Source organism: Rhinolophus sinicus, chromosome 1, assembly GCF_057876585.1.
Source record: "Rhinolophus sinicus isolate RSI-liver-muscle chromosome 1, RSI-T2T, whole genome shotgun sequence".
Taxonomy (NCBI): domain Eukaryota; kingdom Metazoa; phylum Chordata; class Mammalia; order Chiroptera; family Rhinolophidae; genus Rhinolophus; species Rhinolophus sinicus.
The window spans coordinates 145,822,228-145,839,216 of record NC_142501.1 but is presented as its reverse complement, the minus strand read 5'-3'; the positions used below and the strand labels follow the sequence as shown (position 1 = coordinate 145,839,216).

General features: G+C 37.5%; 1 protein-coding gene across 1 annotated transcript; it reads right to left on the bottom strand.

Moving 5' to 3' along the window:
- Positions 1-1,819: 1,819 nt before the first annotated feature.
- PAICS (phosphoribosylaminoimidazole carboxylase and phosphoribosylaminoimidazolesuccinocarboxamide synthase) lies at positions 1,820-16,911 on the bottom strand. The gene is made up of 9 exons (XM_019740096.3): positions 16,268-16,911; positions 14,871-15,068; positions 11,298-11,476; positions 10,033-10,212; positions 9,819-9,932; positions 9,031-9,114; positions 7,974-8,154; positions 6,488-6,646; positions 1,820-4,266 (listed from the first exon to the last, which is right to left on the bottom strand). Exons 1-9 carry the CDS (start codon positions 16,281-16,283, stop codon positions 4,100-4,102), a joined length of 1,278 nt encoding a protein of 425 aa, XP_019595655.1. The 5' UTR covers positions 16,284-16,911; the 3' UTR covers positions 1,820-4,099.
- Positions 16,912-16,989: the final 78 nt, after the last annotated feature.

Sequence of the window (16,989 nt, the reverse complement as noted above, 5' to 3'; positions counted from 1 at the left end):
ACCTGCCATTCTTGAAACAGGCATCTTCCAAACCAGTAATCTTTTAAAGCATATATCTAATCTAATGCCATTCTCCTACCGTCAGGATAAAATCCAAAGTACAAAGCCTAACATGTAAAGGTCCTTTATGACCTGGCCTGTGCTTGCCACCTCTCCAACCCACACAGGTCTTTTGTGCCTCATTCCCTACTCCCCTTGCATGTTATGTTCCTCTAATGTATGTGCAGTCCCACGTTGCCATACTTCTGGGAATTAACATTTACTCATTCGACAAATATTTGAATGCCTTGAATGTACCAGTGTCAGGCATTATACTAGTTGCTAGGGATACAATTAACAAAAAGACAACCCAGTGCACTTACAGAATTTGTTTTCTAGTTGGGAGAAGCAGTAAACAAATACTATGTTTGGTGGTAATACATTCTATGAAGTTAGGAGAGGTAAGAGGGATTGAAAATAGAGTAGAAGGAATTGAGTCCCTCCTTTTCACTCACAATATGTACTCATTTAGATCCCCTCCTCCTTTGTATATTCAGAATATCTTATCCTTTACTCCATGACAATAGTGTTTTGAAATTGTTTGCCCCTGGAATATTCCAGGACTTATTGAGGGCAGAAATTGGATCTTCATCGTTGCATCCTCAGGGTCTTGCACATAGTAGGTAGTCAAAAACTTATTTTTGCACTAATGGATTTAGCAATTTATGATTTGAGAAGCTTCCATGTACATTATTATCATTTGATCCACACAGAGGCAGGCAGAAGAAATGTTATTTAGCCAACTTTACAAATGAGAACTGAAGCTCAGTCATGTGCCCAAGGAACTTACTTCCTTTCCACTATTTTCACTGTTCCACAATACTAGATTTACAATTCCTTAAGTATTTGAGGCTGTGGGCAGTTAAATGCAAAAAGCACCATTAAAAACATTTCCAAGGACTGCTGAAGATGGCAGGGACAGATTGTTGATGTACTATGGCACATCATGTTTTAACACACATTACGCTGCCTTTTTCCTATTTTGAGAAATTAGCTGAAGGGAACATTGAATTCAATTTTCATGGTGAATCAATTCTACTCATTCCATCCTCTACACTGCTAAATGGATATTAAATAATGCATTCATGTACCAGGACATACTTTACATATACTGATTCATTTAATTCTCAACCTTATGAGATGGGTGGTATTAGTCCCATTTTATGGATGAGGAAATTGAGTCACAAAAAATTTAAGTAACTTGTTGAAAGTCACATCATCCCTCACCTGGACTACAACAGCCTCTTAATCTCCTTGCTTTTGTCCACAATAGCCAGAGAACTTTAAAACATGATATAAGTACGTCATGTCACACCCTCGCTCCAACTTTCCAATGGTTTTTCCTCACTTCAGTGTGGCCTATAGGCTTATATGATGATCTACTCTTACCCTTGCTCATAAAGCTCCAGCAATACTAGCATGTTTGCAGGCCCTCAAAATGCAAAGCTTTTACTTCCTGTTCCCTTACTCTGTAAAGCTATTTCCCCACATTCTTTATATGGCTTGCTTTTTTATACATCATTGCTGTGCTCCTCAGAAACCTTCCTTTCAATCCCTATCACTATCTTCTCACGTTGGTTATTCTTCATATGCACGTATACTTCCCTGAATCTATCCAATTTATCTTTTATGGCTTGTCATCCCCAATAAAATGTCAGTTTTGTGAGGGTGGGGGCCTTGTCTCTATTCATTGATGCTTTCCTAGGACCCAGAATAAAACCAGGCAAAACATAGTTCACAAGTGGATGAATAAATAAAGCCTCACACAAGAGGTGAATAGTTGAATCTTTGTCTTTTATTTGGCTGCAATGTTTAAATTTCAGAAGGTATTAAAACAGCCATTCTAAGCATGGTTTATGACACACAATTTAAATACTCCATTATTGGGCACAATTTTTCTTCCTCTTTTCATGTTTAGCTACAAGTGCATACTCAAAGATGGCAAACCAGTTAGGTTTGTGTAAGTTACTTTTTACAAGTTAAAATACTTTCAAACAAGAATTTAGCACTGAGGAACTACTGATGATATATATACTCTACTAAGAAACAAACAGTGAAACTAATGACCATTGATAATGGTCAATCCTAAATCAGTGCTTGAAAACTGTCATGTACTGTACAGAAACAGGTGGAGTTTTTGCTAGGCAAGGACAGAAGAGCTGACATAGCAGCCAATGACTATTGAGTAACCATGAAGCCAAAGTTTTAAAGATGTTAAAATCAAATCTTTAATTATTCTTGTGAACACAAGAAAATTAAGCCATGATTTTCGCAATTCCCCCATGTCTGACAGCCAGCCAGGCATAGCGTATCAGATCATAAGGCAGTGTGAGGGAAATAAAGTGTAAAATTTTATTTTGTCTCTTGGAGCTTACAATCCAACAGAGTAAGAACTTCTTATACTAGCCACTGTAGCTATAGGCGATTAGGGAAGGTTTCATGGAGACAGTGAAAATAAAGCGCCAGTAACTAAGGAATAGATTTTAATGACAGAAATGAGGACATTCTAACTAAAGGTACAAATAAGTGATCCAAAAATTATGAGGAAAGCAAGCTCCGTTGATGGGTTACATCAGCGATTCTTAACCTGTAGACCACGAATAGCTTCAAGGGAATCCAAGAACCAAAGGAATCTATTAGTGACTTGTGTGTAATTTTCTAGGGAAGTCAAGAACATTCGTCTTTTCAAAGGAGTCTGTTGCAAGAGATGGTAAGTGCTTATGTTGTAAGCCCTTGGACAATCAACTTTAAAAAGGTTGAGCTGAGAATGAAGCCCTACACAGGCTAATGTAGAATTTGACCCCACCTTGAGGCTTTTGTACAGTGTGGGTAAACAGGGTAACAAACTCAAGACTTGGTGATGAGTTAGATCGGAAAGGTCAGAAAAACATCAAGATTCTGATTTGCTACAGTGAGTATAAGGGTCAAAAAGTGTAGACAGTGTAGGCCAGTGGCAAGTGTCTTACCAAGATTTTATCTGTATCAGAGATTAACATTTTGGGGGACACAGACCTTTTTGATAAAACTGTAATTGCCCCCTTTCCAAAAAAGTGAGCACATACATAAAATTTTACATGTAAGTTTATGGGGTTCATGGACACTTGGATGAAAGTTTAGTAATCTTTAAAATTCTCAGGGCTGCATAATTATAACAGTGATTTCCAACTATATACTTTATAGATTGATGAACTATGATACCTCTCATAGTTCATACCTCTCTATGATACCGCTCCTTTAGACGTGAATCTTGCTGGGTACACTGCCCAGACTTATTTATAAGAAAGAAACTAGTGATGGTTATCAACTGGGAGATTCCAATTTCTGAAAATGATGGTTAGTGTGGCTAAAATACGTTATCAGAATTAAAAGAATTTTATGATCCACAGATACTCACCGTAGCCAAGTTAAGATTTACTAAATCTTTCATTTGGAATGGCAAAGGTGGCTCTACCTTTTTTCCATGGCCAATTGCCCTGACACATATCCGAGTTCTCAGAAAAGTCCCCTTTCCGTGGTTCTATAGTGCCCCCTTATTTCTTGTGTCTTCCCTACCCTCAACACCAATCTCAATTTTTCTTAAAAAAAGCAAAATCAAAATGTTATTTTTATTAATAGATACAGAAAATACACACCATTTTGAGATACTGGCTGCAAATAAAAAAATTATGCTCTTAGAATTTTGTGACGATCAAATTGACAGAGGATTATATTGCTCTCACCATCCTTCTCTAAGATGCAACCATTTTAACTTTCTAAAATTTATGGGCTGAAATATACAAAGTCAAGTAGTAACTTCAGAGCACTATAATAGGAGATTGGCATTTAAGAAACATTTGATTATGTTACTTACCTAACAATGACTATATAGCGGGTAAGAGATTAATTTTAAAATGTCCTTAAATATGTACATATATTTACTAATCCATGAATCTAGAGAAGTATTTATTCACTAATACATTTTGTTCTCTGATTGATTTAAAATCTTTCCATCTAGCTTGATATTTTTTCCTGCAGCTAAACGAGTTTTTTCTCCTAAAAAAAAATACAATGATGTTCTTTCTTATAAATTGCCCTCTCTTATTTTCTTGTCAGCCTGCTTCAAGGAAATCCATGTGTTTAATATACTTGCTCGTAGTTTGGCCCACACCAAATGGTTGTTTAATCCAAATATCTGAGCAGCAAACTGAGCTGATCCTTCTGGAGAAAGTATGGTTGAACAGCCAAGACCTATTGGTTCGAAAAAAAAAATAAATAAAATTGAGCTGTCAATTTATAACGAAAATGCCACTTAAGCCAACTATTTTATACTCAGAGAAGTCCTGTTAGCCACAGATAATAAGAAGCTACTGTATTGTTCTTGTCTACAGTAGGATCTGCAGGAGTTTCTATCCTTACTTTGGAGTGCTCAAGTGGTTGTAAGAGGATAAATATCTATCTGCCATGAACAGTATTTTATGTACATCATCTATCACTCTTCTCACCAAACCCACAGGCAAAAAAGTTCTTTTCATATACACAATCCCTTTAAATCCCCGGTGAAAGGCAATAGAAATGAGACAAGGTAAGTGGGTAGAAGTACCTGTTCTTAGACAAACGAGGTATGCTAAGTGTTTTGATAATATCCTAGCTACTCCTTTATCTTTACACTTGAGCTATTTTAACATTTTTTAAGCAGTAAAAAAATCAAATCTAAAGAATAATCTTAATAAATATAAGGTTATAAATAAATTCAATAGTAATAAGATCTAAGACAGTAAAAAAGTAACTTCCTTGGGGGCTGCATGTTTGCTCAGGCAGTTTCATGGCAGTGACGTAATGTCTGTCACTAGAGTCAAGGACTAGCTAGCTTATGGAGCCAAAAGCTCCATTTTCCCAATATTCTTGGAATTCACCAGGCTCTTTGAATCTCACTATCCCCAATAAAATAAAAATCACAAGGTTAATTTATTAACTTGTATTAATTTATGCAGCTCCTCACATGAAAGCAGTCATGTTACTTAATATTAATTTTAGTATCATTATCTCCGGGATAATGACACTAAAGATGGGAATGATAACAAGTAGCCATCTTATGTGAAGATTCAATTTGTTAACACAGATAAAGTGCTTGGAGCAGTGCTTGGCACGTAGTGAGTACTCAGTATCAGCTGTTTTTAGTAGTAATGTACTAGGTAGAATGTTCTACTCTAGTAACTGAAATACGTGTGCCTCCTGCCCAGAACTGCGTTTCTGATACCAGGAAAGCTGAATTAGCAAAAAATTAGGTTATCTAATAAGCATGCCGTAAGAGAAAGAGAAATAGAGTTTTTAGGATTTTACACAGGCCACGGTAATACTGTTCCTCAAAAGATTATTCCCAATTCTAGTGATCAGAATGTATACATCTTCCAGATTCCCTGTTTCTCCTTGGACAGTACTACATAAAAACTGCCAAATTTTTGCTCATGACATTCCTATGGATAACTTTTTCTAAGTTCCACGGATAATACCATTGTAATACCAATAGTATAATACCTATACTATTCCTCTGCTCTAAATTTGGTTACAGTTTTATATATAGCTGTAGATTTTTAATTTGAGAAGTTGCTATAATCAGATGTTTAGTTAAAGATGGATTAATCACAAGATGTATTTCTGAAATCATAAAAACAATAAAGGGAATAAACAAAACAGACATAAACACAGCTGAAAGGTAAATGGAATGTTAGCAGACCAAGAAAATGTAATCCTAAACAGGATGTAGGAAAAGATGAGAAGCAACCGGACATTACAGAACCGACTCAAAAATTGAGTAAACCAGAGAAGAAAAAAAGATGAGCTCTTTTTTGGATGTAAAGTTGAGGAAATATTCCACAAAGTAGAGCAACAAGAGAAAGAAAATAGAATAGCTATCAAGAAAGTCCAAATTTGAATAATAAGTCTAAATAGGAGAGAAAATGAAGGGGGAAGGAAATTATTAAGTAATTCAAGAAAACCTCCCAGGACTAAAGAATCAGAGTTCCAGATTAAAAGGCCCATTGAAAGCCCAGGATGAAAACAGACTCACCACGACACATCTTTGTGAAATTTAAGAATAACCGACAGACAAAAGATCCCCAAAATTTCCAGAAAGAAACAAAATTCAGAAACAAATGAGAAGATTGGAAAAATTCAAACACTATCTGGAAATTAGATGTTTTAAAGAAATTACAATTTTTTTAGATGCCACATATGGTATCATTATGATTTAAAAACTAGAGTCCTTATCATCTAGACATTTATCTTTAAGTATAAAATATTATAATGTCTAAGCTCTGCTTTAAAATAATCTAGGAGAGGGCTACAGATGCAACAGATGTTGCTGAAAATGGGTAATGGGTACAGGAGATTGTATTACATTATTCTCTTTACTATTTTGCATGTTTAAAAATTTTTAATGAAGAATTTTAAAAAATTCAATTTATCTTACCACTGGGTAGTCGAAGAGAAGACCACACATCCTGAGCTCCCCAGTCTGGAGTTAGGGGAGGACAGCTGATAACTGGGTATGCAGTGTTACCAGACATCACTGGTCCTAAACCATTGCTTCTGCCTGCCACTGCCACAAATACAGTAGGAATGCCATCCCCTAGGAAAATAACAGGTTTATAATTATGTTAAATAGTCAAAATAAATTTAAAAATAGGTTAAAAAAGGGTCTTAACTACTCGAGTTCCTTTATTGGTCTCAAAAAAAAAGCATAAATAAGACTATTATTACATACATACTAAAAACGTTAAGGTTCACTCTGTCACTTATTGTATGCCAACTAATGAAGTAGCGAGATAGGTCTGGCTTGGGGCGGCTGGATGGCTCAGTTGGTTAGAGCGCAAGCTCTTAACAGCAAGGTTGCCTGTTCGATTCCCACATGAGCCAGTGAGCTGCACCCTCCACAATTAGATTGAAAATAATGACTTGACATCCTGGAAAGACACACTGTTCCCCAATATTCCCCTACCCCCCCGACAAAAAAAGAATAGGTCTGGCCATCTTTGAGATCTGTGGTATAAAGGGGATTCCAGGGTATCAGTGAAGGACTGGCTCAAATGCCCCTTCTACTATTGCTGCTTAGGCTCACCAGGACGAAGAACGATGCCACCCAAACCAGTGTCTGTCCTGGTGTCCTTCAACCAACAGGGTAACAGAGACGAAAGGTTTATAGGTACTTCTTGAAACGAGTTGAAGGCAAATTCAGTAACATAGTACCCAAATTTAAATCCCTTCAATATATTTTCTAACACAGCTCCTAACACATATCATTCTTTGATAAACTTATAAATCATTCCTTTACATTTTTCTGAAGAAAGAGTTCTGGCTTTTATTAGCTTATCAAAGGGATCTGAGACCTTCCCCTCCCCATTAAAAACAACTTAATAACTACGCTCCTGTAGCAGCTACCTTTGGAAGGGAAACTCAATAAACATTTTTTCCCACTGAGAAACATTTGGTTATCTCCAGGCCTCCATTAATTTTACATCAATGCTATCCTATCACGACATTTCTTTTATACACTAAATTCTGAAATTACTCCTCAATTTCATGTTTGATGGCCTCCCAGAAAAGGCTGGTCATTAAAGGTACTTGAGAGGATCTGCCGCTTCAACCTCAGGCCTCCCACAATTGATACGAGGCCTATTTTCTGTTGGAATGTATTAGGAACAGTGCTCGGGGGCTTCTTATTAGGTACAGATTAATTCTAGTCTATATTTTCCTTCCACGCTTGAATTTTCAAGATCTTTCTCTCTGATCCATTCTTTTATAAGTTCCTTAAACTCTGGAGGTAGCATGAAAGCCTAGATTATCACATTTTTCCCTTGGAAATGCAGCAAAGCTCTTTTTCAGCATTATTCATGTAAACATAAAATTTTTTGGGAAAATCAGAACTTCTTGAAATGCTCTAGTTATTCGATATTTACCTTCATACTCAGCTTTAATCCTCAGAGTTTCATCTGGTCCTTTATGAGCAGATGTTACCCGAAGTTCACATGGAATGCCAAAATTTCCACAAGCCTTCTTGATTTTTTCACAGTGACCGAGATCAGAAGTTGAGCCCATCAATACTACAACCCTGCACTGACTTTCTGGCTTCAGAAGCAACTAGAAAAGAAAAACATGGATATGAAAAAGAAGATAAGGACAAAAATGGATACATATAGGGATGAGAACCAAAATAGTCAGTTTACACAGCTATAGTTTAGAGTCAGATTAGATCTGGACAGAATATTTTTTTCTTAATAGACCAAATTTAAGACAGACAGAACAAAATGATACAGAATTTTTCAAAATAGCCTCTGTAAAATAGAGTTCTTCCAAATTAAGACCTAAAGAGTATGATTTGTAATCAGATAAAATTATGTTTGTTATTACAAGAAGCAAGGATACTCAAACCTCTTAATATTCAAGAAGCTATAAATATATTTCATTCTGTATTCCATTCTGTTTGATGGAGGTTTTAAGGCACAATCAGCCAAAATATAGAGGTCAGGTTATAAATTGTCAATATTTAGTTGCATGAAATTCAAAACGCATGTTTCAATGGAAATGATATTCTAAAAGGTAGTTAGGACCATTGAATAACTACAAACCCCATTGGAATTACAGTAATCAAAATACCATAAATCTTAAAGTAACATTTTAATGTCACATGAAGTTCCAATTTGAACTCTGCTAACAGAACCCAGTCTAATGGAACTCTGAGTAGCAGTGGAGAGGTGAATAGGAAATTTAAGGCTTCTCCTGCAGGAGCTAGGAGGAGACAGGATTGCAGGTTTCCCCAACAGGTTTTGGGAGGAGTGTCAGCAGGGGTTCCAATATGCCAGTGAGGATAGTTCAGCTGGCATATTTCTTAAAGGTACTCATTTCTTTCAAGTCATTGGAAAAAAGCACTGCACCTCCCTCTTTTTTTCTTCTGGAAGCAAGATTTTCTTGGAGAGAAACACAAAATGTAGTATGGATTTACTACAAAAGGTTTACCTCTACTCTTTCTGCAACCCACTCAAAATTTTTCTTTACTATCTGGAGCCCTTCAGGAGTTACTTCCTTGAGGTCACGATATGACTAGAAAATAAGATAGATAAAGTTTAGAATGCAAATATTCTGTTAGTAATATTCTTGCTATCTGAAATTATTCGGTTTCTGAGGTTTGGGTATAGATTATGAAGAGTTTGCCTAGCAAGGGATATATCTGAAAATGTATCTGAGGTTACGAGTTCATTTCCTCAATTAGACTAAGGAAAGTTCAGACAGTGAATTGAAGTATGCTTATATTTTCATTTAAGGATAAGCGCTGTCTGCACTAGCAACTACAATTAACTGGGCTGACAATTCTTATGTACATATAAGTATATAGAGGGTCTTGCCCTAATTTTGTTTTTCATAGGGAAGAGCAGAAATAGAACCTGATAATACCCGGAAGACTTGGGACAGAGTTCCAGATCTGCCAGTTACTCTTGTACTTCTGAGGATATCTATCCTCTTAGAGCCTTAGTTTTCAATCAACCAAACAAGGATAATACTTGCTCTGTGTGAGTCTATTAAAATAATAAAATGATAAATCTGCTTTGTAAATGTAAAATATTATTCCTATCTTTTTTTCAGGATATAGGAAACATATTTATCTTTAAAAATAAATAGCATTCAACAACTCAGGTTTATATCATGAAGAACAAAAAAATTGCCTTCTCTTTTCCTCCCATCTTCCGTTTCTTCTCTACCTCTGCCTGATCTTGCAAAGGATTAAAAAAACCTAACACATTACCTACCTGTTTGTCTTTCTGTTGGCTTCGATCTCCTGATGGCCAGAGTCTCCAGGAATCATTATCAATAACATCAGCAAGAACAATTTCTTTGGAGGTGACATCAACACCAAACTCAATCTAGAAACAGCATATCACCAAATAGGTTTTTCAAAATTATACTACTAAAGACATTTCTCAGTTATAATCTTCACTATCAAATCTCCATTTTCGTTTGTACCTTCATATCAACCAGTGTACAGTTCTGGGGCAACCAGGATTTCTCCAGTATTTCAAAAATAGCCTGTGTAGCATGACTCATGATATCCACTTCAGTTTGGCCTATAACAAGTCCAGCAAAGCAAAATTTTGCAGCAATGAGCTGTTCTTCAGACCATTGTGGATCATTATTGGCATCATCCTGAGAATAAAGTATAGGAGTACAATTAATTTAAATATAAGCTTTTTGAATTTTTCAGATAAACTGAAGTCCTTTTTTCCTTGAACATGAATTACTCAGAAATATTCATTTTCTCTATAAAGATTTTTTATTTAAAATACCTTTTAATTCCAGCAATTATTTTTAATTTGTCTACATTCAACAGCTACTTTACAATTCAAAATATTTGGGTAACTTATTCTAGATCATCAAGTATTTGAATTTATTCTATATAAACTAAGCACAAGTTTGTGATTTTTATTTTTCCTTTATCAGTCAACAGATATGGTAAAAGGGCCAACACATTTTAGTCCATCTAATCTTCCAGGATGCAGTTTTCATAATCTTCTGACCTTATTTTTGATAAGAATTTATACAAGATTACAGGTCTTTAGGGACATTATTTGATTATTCAAGGGACTTCATACCAAGTAGAGATTAATGAAAAAATAAAATACTTTTATTCTAAGTAGTGTCTCAAATTTACATGAAACTTTTATGGATTCTTGATTTGTGTAATTAAAAACACAATACAAATTTAAACTGTGCAGTTCAATAATTAAAAATATAACACTGACATTGCTTCTGAAGTAGAACTATGCTGAACAGCATAACCAAAGATGGAAAGAGAAAGGCAGTTTCAATAAAGAAAACCAATACAAATTCATAACCACTGATTCCTACATTCTTTATTGTATGTTTTTGCTTAGGAGACATTAAACTATTATGCTGCATTAGACTATAAAAATATCCCTCATAATAGCCTTTATTTCAAACTCTTCAACAGTAAATTGAAAACTTTTTTGAATTGTTACTTCCTAGTAACTGTTAATTTTAATTTGTTCATTTTGTTAGTTATCTTGGTCAAAAGTAAGATAAATAGATTTTCACAGATGTTTTCTCTTAAAAAGTTAAACTGTCATTGCTAATGAAAGTGAACATTATTGACACGTTTTTGGAATCACAATTGCAGTATCAAAAGCTTTAATAATGTCAAATTTTTTTGACTTGGTAATTATACATTTGCAGCTATGTTATAGTAAGACACTGATGCATAAAATAATTACCTTGAAAAACAACTCCACTTTAGGTGGGTAAAACTTATATCCTTCCTTGACACCAGGATTTCTTTTGAGAAAAGAACCAGTTGCTATTCTTCTACAAACCCATTCAATTGGAATCATTTCACACTTAGGTGCAATGAATGCTGTCTCCCCACATTTTCTGGTGAAAGCAGTTTTTATACCTATATATTGGTAAAAAGAAAAAAAAAAAAAAAAAAGAAGCATTACAATTATACTTTAAAAGGTAGATCTGAGGCGTAATAAAACCCTACCCTTTACAAAATACAAAACAAATACTCTATCTAGCTAAATGCATTACCCCTAAATGGCACTATCAAAAATAAATTAAGTTTTTTCAAAAGGGTGGAAATAGAAAAACAAAATTATTAACATGCTTTCTACTGCTTATCAAAATATTCAGGAATATTTCACCAATGTCACATGGCAAAGTATATACTGAATCAGAAGATATGGGTCCCAGTGTCTTTACCACTCATTAATTCAAAAAATACTTTTTGAGTACCTCCTCTGCCAGTGGGTACTTAACTTTTCACAAGGCACATAACATACACTAGGTGGCACTAAATTATTAGATTTAGTTGCAGGATTCGCATATTCTGTAGTCCAGTATTATGCGGGCCTTGTAAAATACCAATTTACTTATCACAATTAGATATAGCCCTAAGTTTTGGATAGCGTTTTTTTCTTAATATTTGAAGCAACTAATCCTTGAAGCAGCGTCCAGTATGTAGCAGTAGGAACATAGTGGCCAACAGGATGAAGAGCAAAGAAAATATTTGTCCTTCCTCTCCCTTCTCTTATGCAAACTTATTGGAAAATTAAGATAAAGAGCTCACTTGTGATGTTTAGGATGCAAGCTACTTTATGTGGTGGCCTTGGAAATAATCTTTCCAAAAATAGTTACAATATTACCATGAATCATATGATCCAGCAATTCCACTTATAGATATTCTAGGTACTAACATTGCAACCTGAAGATGAGCATTATTATGTTAAACCCCTGCAGTTTTCCACATTTCAATCTATGTTAATGCTACAGTATTACTTTGTACGGTGATGTAGTAACACTTCGAGGAGAGGCAATATTAAAAATTGAAAGCAGGGACTCAAACAGGTAATTGTACACCAATGTTCACAACAGCGTAATTCACAATAGCCAAAAGGGGAAACAACCCAAGTGGCCATCAACAGAGGAATGGATAGACAAGATGCAGTATATACATAAAGTGGTATTCAGTCATAAAAAAGGAATAAAATTCTGATACATGCTCTAACAAATTAAACTTGAAAAAATTATGCTAAGTGAAATAAAGGACAAATATTATATAATTCATTCCATTTATATGGGGTACCTAAAATAGATAGTAGGACAGAGGATACTAGGAACTGGGGAGAAGGGAAAATGGAGAGTTATTATTTAATGGGTTAGGGTTTCTGTCTGAGACAATGAAAAAGTTCTGGAAATCGATAGTGGTGATAGCTGCACAACATGGTGAATATACTTACTGCCATTGAATTGTACACTTAAAAAATGGTTAAAATGTTAAATCTTATGTATGTATATTTCATCACAATTTAATTTTAAAAAGTATCAAGACCTATCTTATGTCAGGCATTGTAAATTTATTTTTTTGTTTAATCCTTTTAACACCTGATAAGGTAGATAGTATGATGATCTCCCAACAAAACATACAAGGACACTGAGGCATAGTAGTTACCATGTCAGCTAGTATTGGGTAAAGCAGGGTTTCCGACACACTGTCTGAACTTGATGAGCTGCCCGCTTAACCACTGATATACTGCCTCTCCTAGAAGTGTTAGTACATCATCGTACAAATACTAGACATTAATGTGAATTAAAACATCTCTTAGAAACCTACATGGGTTTAACATAATAATGCTCGTCTTGAGGCTGCAATGTTAGTACCTCCAATCCCAATCTAATCCTCTAATCTAGGATGAAATTTTTCTTATCAAGAAGTATTGGGGGACTGGCCTGGTGGCTCCAGTGGTTGGAGCACTGTGATCCTAATGCCGAGGTTGCTGGTTCAATTCCCACATGGGCCAGTGAGCTGTGCCCTCTACAGCTAAGATTTTGAATAATGGCTCTCCCTGGAGCTGGGCTGCTGTGAGCAGCCGGAGGTCGGGGTGAGCTGCCATGGGCTGCCGCGGGCTGCGGTGCTGCGGTGGGCTACCGTGTGCTGCCATGAGCAGCTGGTGGCCAGCGTGAGTGGCCAGCAGCCAGCAAGAGCTGCCGTGAGCACAAGGTTCATAATACCAGCATGGGCCAGGGAGCTGTGTTCTACATAACTAGACTGAGAAACAATAGCTTGAACCGGAGTTGGGTGGGGGGAGCAGGTGGAAAAACGGGGGAAAAAAGTATTGGGGATCTTTGATTTTATGTATGTATCTACAACGAAGGGAAGCTACATTTATGGAAACCCTGCACTGTGCTAAGTGTTTATGTGTTATCTCATTTAACCAAATATAAAATTTTCAAGGCAGGTATTTCATTTTACAGTGAAAGAAGCAATGAAAGGGCAGCTGGGAATAGTGGAAGTAAAAGGAGACAATGTTGTTAAATTATAAAATTAGAACTAAGATGATAAAAAACAAAGCTTTCATAGGTAAGGAACCGGAGACTTCAAAGGTTGAGTGATCCAAGGCAATGAGGCAGTGGAGGGAGAAAGCTCAAATCTTTTACTAGAGATTTCACACACTACAGACCAATCAGCTGCTGAATGAATCCCTGCAGAAAACCCTTTATTCTAATTCCCCTCCATTCGCTCCAAGTGCTCTCCACACAATGTTCTGATCTTAGTTTCATCGAATAGATTTCTCTATTGGAAATAGTCTTCATTCAGCTTCAGAGTAGGAGATAACCCTGAAGATTTTTGCCCGATTCCTCACTTGGGGAATGGCAAGAGGTGTGGTTAGTCTTCAAATACTTTACAGAGATTTCAAGCATAAGAAAAATTTGAAATTCTGTATTATCTCCAAGGGGTGGAGCAAAGAATAATTGTATAGAATAACAAGGACTAAATTTTAATTCATTAGAGCTGCCCAACACCAGTAAGGGCTTCCTTCACAGGGAAGTTCCTTGAGCTCCTTTATAGTTAGGTCTCTTCTAGGAAGATGTCTTAGGAGAGAGAAGTTGCAAGGAAGATATATGTGCCAGACAAAAACTAGAGCAAACCGTTAAGATGCCTTGGAACTACCTACATGATACTACTTACCAATTCCAAATCAAGCAAAGCGTTATGGTGCAATTTAAGAGTTCCTGGTTTGATTTCAATAAACTTGTGAGACATCTCCGAACAAAATGTTAATCCAAATGTCATCTCCCCATGAAAGAGATCCAAGTGTGTGTGTATGTGTGCGTGTGAAAGGGAAGAGATTGTGGGGGAAGCCACTTACCTACTCACTGTAATAATTAAAAACTATAGCTGGTAATCAACATGCTATTAATTCAAATGTGTCATTTCCCCATGAAAAGGACTAATATGATTGTGTGAGAGAAAACATGAAGGGGAGGCTACTAGGAAAACCACTTACCTGCTTCCTGTAGCAACTGAAAAATACAACTGGTAGTTTTATTTGAGATTGCAGCTTTTCCTTCCAGGTGATTCTTTCTGGCTGCATTTCCTGCTGTAATCTGGTCCTTGGACTGCAGGAGGACTTTTCCTGGACTATCTAACAATTCATAGACTTCTTTTGTTTTACCTTCATAGAGCTTTTTACCAATGTTCAGTACTGTGGAAATAAAATGGAAACATCAGATTTCAGGAAGAAATTTCCTGAATATTGAAGACTAAACACCTAGAATAATGAATCAGTGAACATACAGAGTGGATAAGTAATAATTTTAATAAAAATTAACTCACCTGCATAGAAACTTATGCTCTACAAAATATTTTCACATGCATTTATCATATTTGATTCACACAATTTTGTGAGGAATTATTACTATGTAAATTACTACAGAGATTAAGAAACTAAGTATCAAAAAGCAAGAAAGTGCCATTTAGAAACCATGAAAGTGAACATTTCAGCAAGATTAACTTGCCAAGAATATGCAAGATGAAGGAAGTGAAAAACATTTTAGAGATTCTACTAGTTTAGAGATATGGCAGGAAAAATTCTGATCTAATGCCTTGATTTTATGGAGCTGTTACTCAATTATCATCTGGATCTTTCGGTTTAGTCTAAAATTTTTAATGCAAATTCAATTTTTTCTTTGTGGAAGAGAATGAACTGATAGGCCAATACAAGGATTTTGGTTCACCATAAATTTAGAAATTGAATTTGTGGGGTAAAAAACCCAACGTTTTACCAGCATAAATGGCACAATCTTTACTGAGGATGTAATCACTCGTGGACAAAACGATTAGTAAATATGATAAATGCAAAACGAAGCAAGGAAACTTTCTGCCTGGTCGTATTGAAACTCTCCAAAGCCATCATGGCACCAAACGACTACTTTAAAAACACACACAAAATCTGGACAGAAAAGAGCAAATTTTTCTGAAAGTTCAATTATTAACTTTCTGGAACAACAGGTTATTAACCTAACGGGAAAAGCAAGACTTTGAGTTAAAGAGTCAACACCTGATGTTCCCGCACCTCTCTAATCCCTCGCCATTTCTCGTTTTAATTATCCTTTTCCTCTACTTTGTTCCTTTTCCCCACCCCAGAAGCAGTTCTGGGTATTTGAGAAAGTTCGGAGAGGCCCGGGTGCGCTGTTTCCAATGCGTCTTTCCGCGGCACCTGGGCCACATGTCCGCCCGCCTAGCGGCCTAGAGAGGCGGCTGCAGAGAGACCCCACACAGTCCCGGGGAGGCTGTCATCTGGGCCAGGGGGCGCGCACGTGTCCTCGCCGAGCCCGCGAAGGGCCGGAAGGCCGCGGAGGGCATGAAGTCCCCGGCTGCCTCCTAGGGACGCCCATTACTCACCCTCAGCTGTCGCCATTTTCCTTGGTGGGCTGGGGGCAGTGGCCGCGCTAGGAAGAGAGGCAGGATTCTGGAAAAGAGGAGTATCAGAGGCTCACAGGGCGGGGAGGGGAGGCGCGCGCCACAGACACACCCCAGGGGGTGTCGTGTGACCCACAGCGCCCACTCGCGCTCTGGTCGAGCACCAACAGCACTCACGGAACACCGGGGCCCCTGCCGACCCAGAAGAATTTCAACTCCACGAGTGAGCGCTTTCTCCGCGGATGCACGCGGCGCAGGCGCAGCAACGCTGACCGTCACCCTCCCCCGCCCACGCCGGCGCGGTTCCGGGGAAGGCGAAAAGTGGCGCGCACTGCGGCCCCGCCCCATCCTACAGAAGCCCGCGAGCCGGACGCCCTTCTCCGCGGGAATAGCGGTTCATAGGTTGGAGTGTACCAAATAGGGACTCCTGGGGGAAAGCATGTGGGTAGGGCCATACAAAGTGTACATCCTCTGGGAGAGAAATGACGTTAACCCCGCTAGCCTCATCACCCCAGTCTTGGGTGCTAGAAAATAACGGAGATCTACTCCAGTGGCGGACTAGCTCTACTCCCCGCAAGCCCGTGATGCCGCCTCTCCTCTGTGGAGCCTCTCCTTCTGCCGACGTCATTGGAGGAGGCCGGACGGGGCGGCGGGCGGCGGGGGAGGGGGGCTTACTTGGGGAGAGCGCGCGCCGCCGCAGTAGC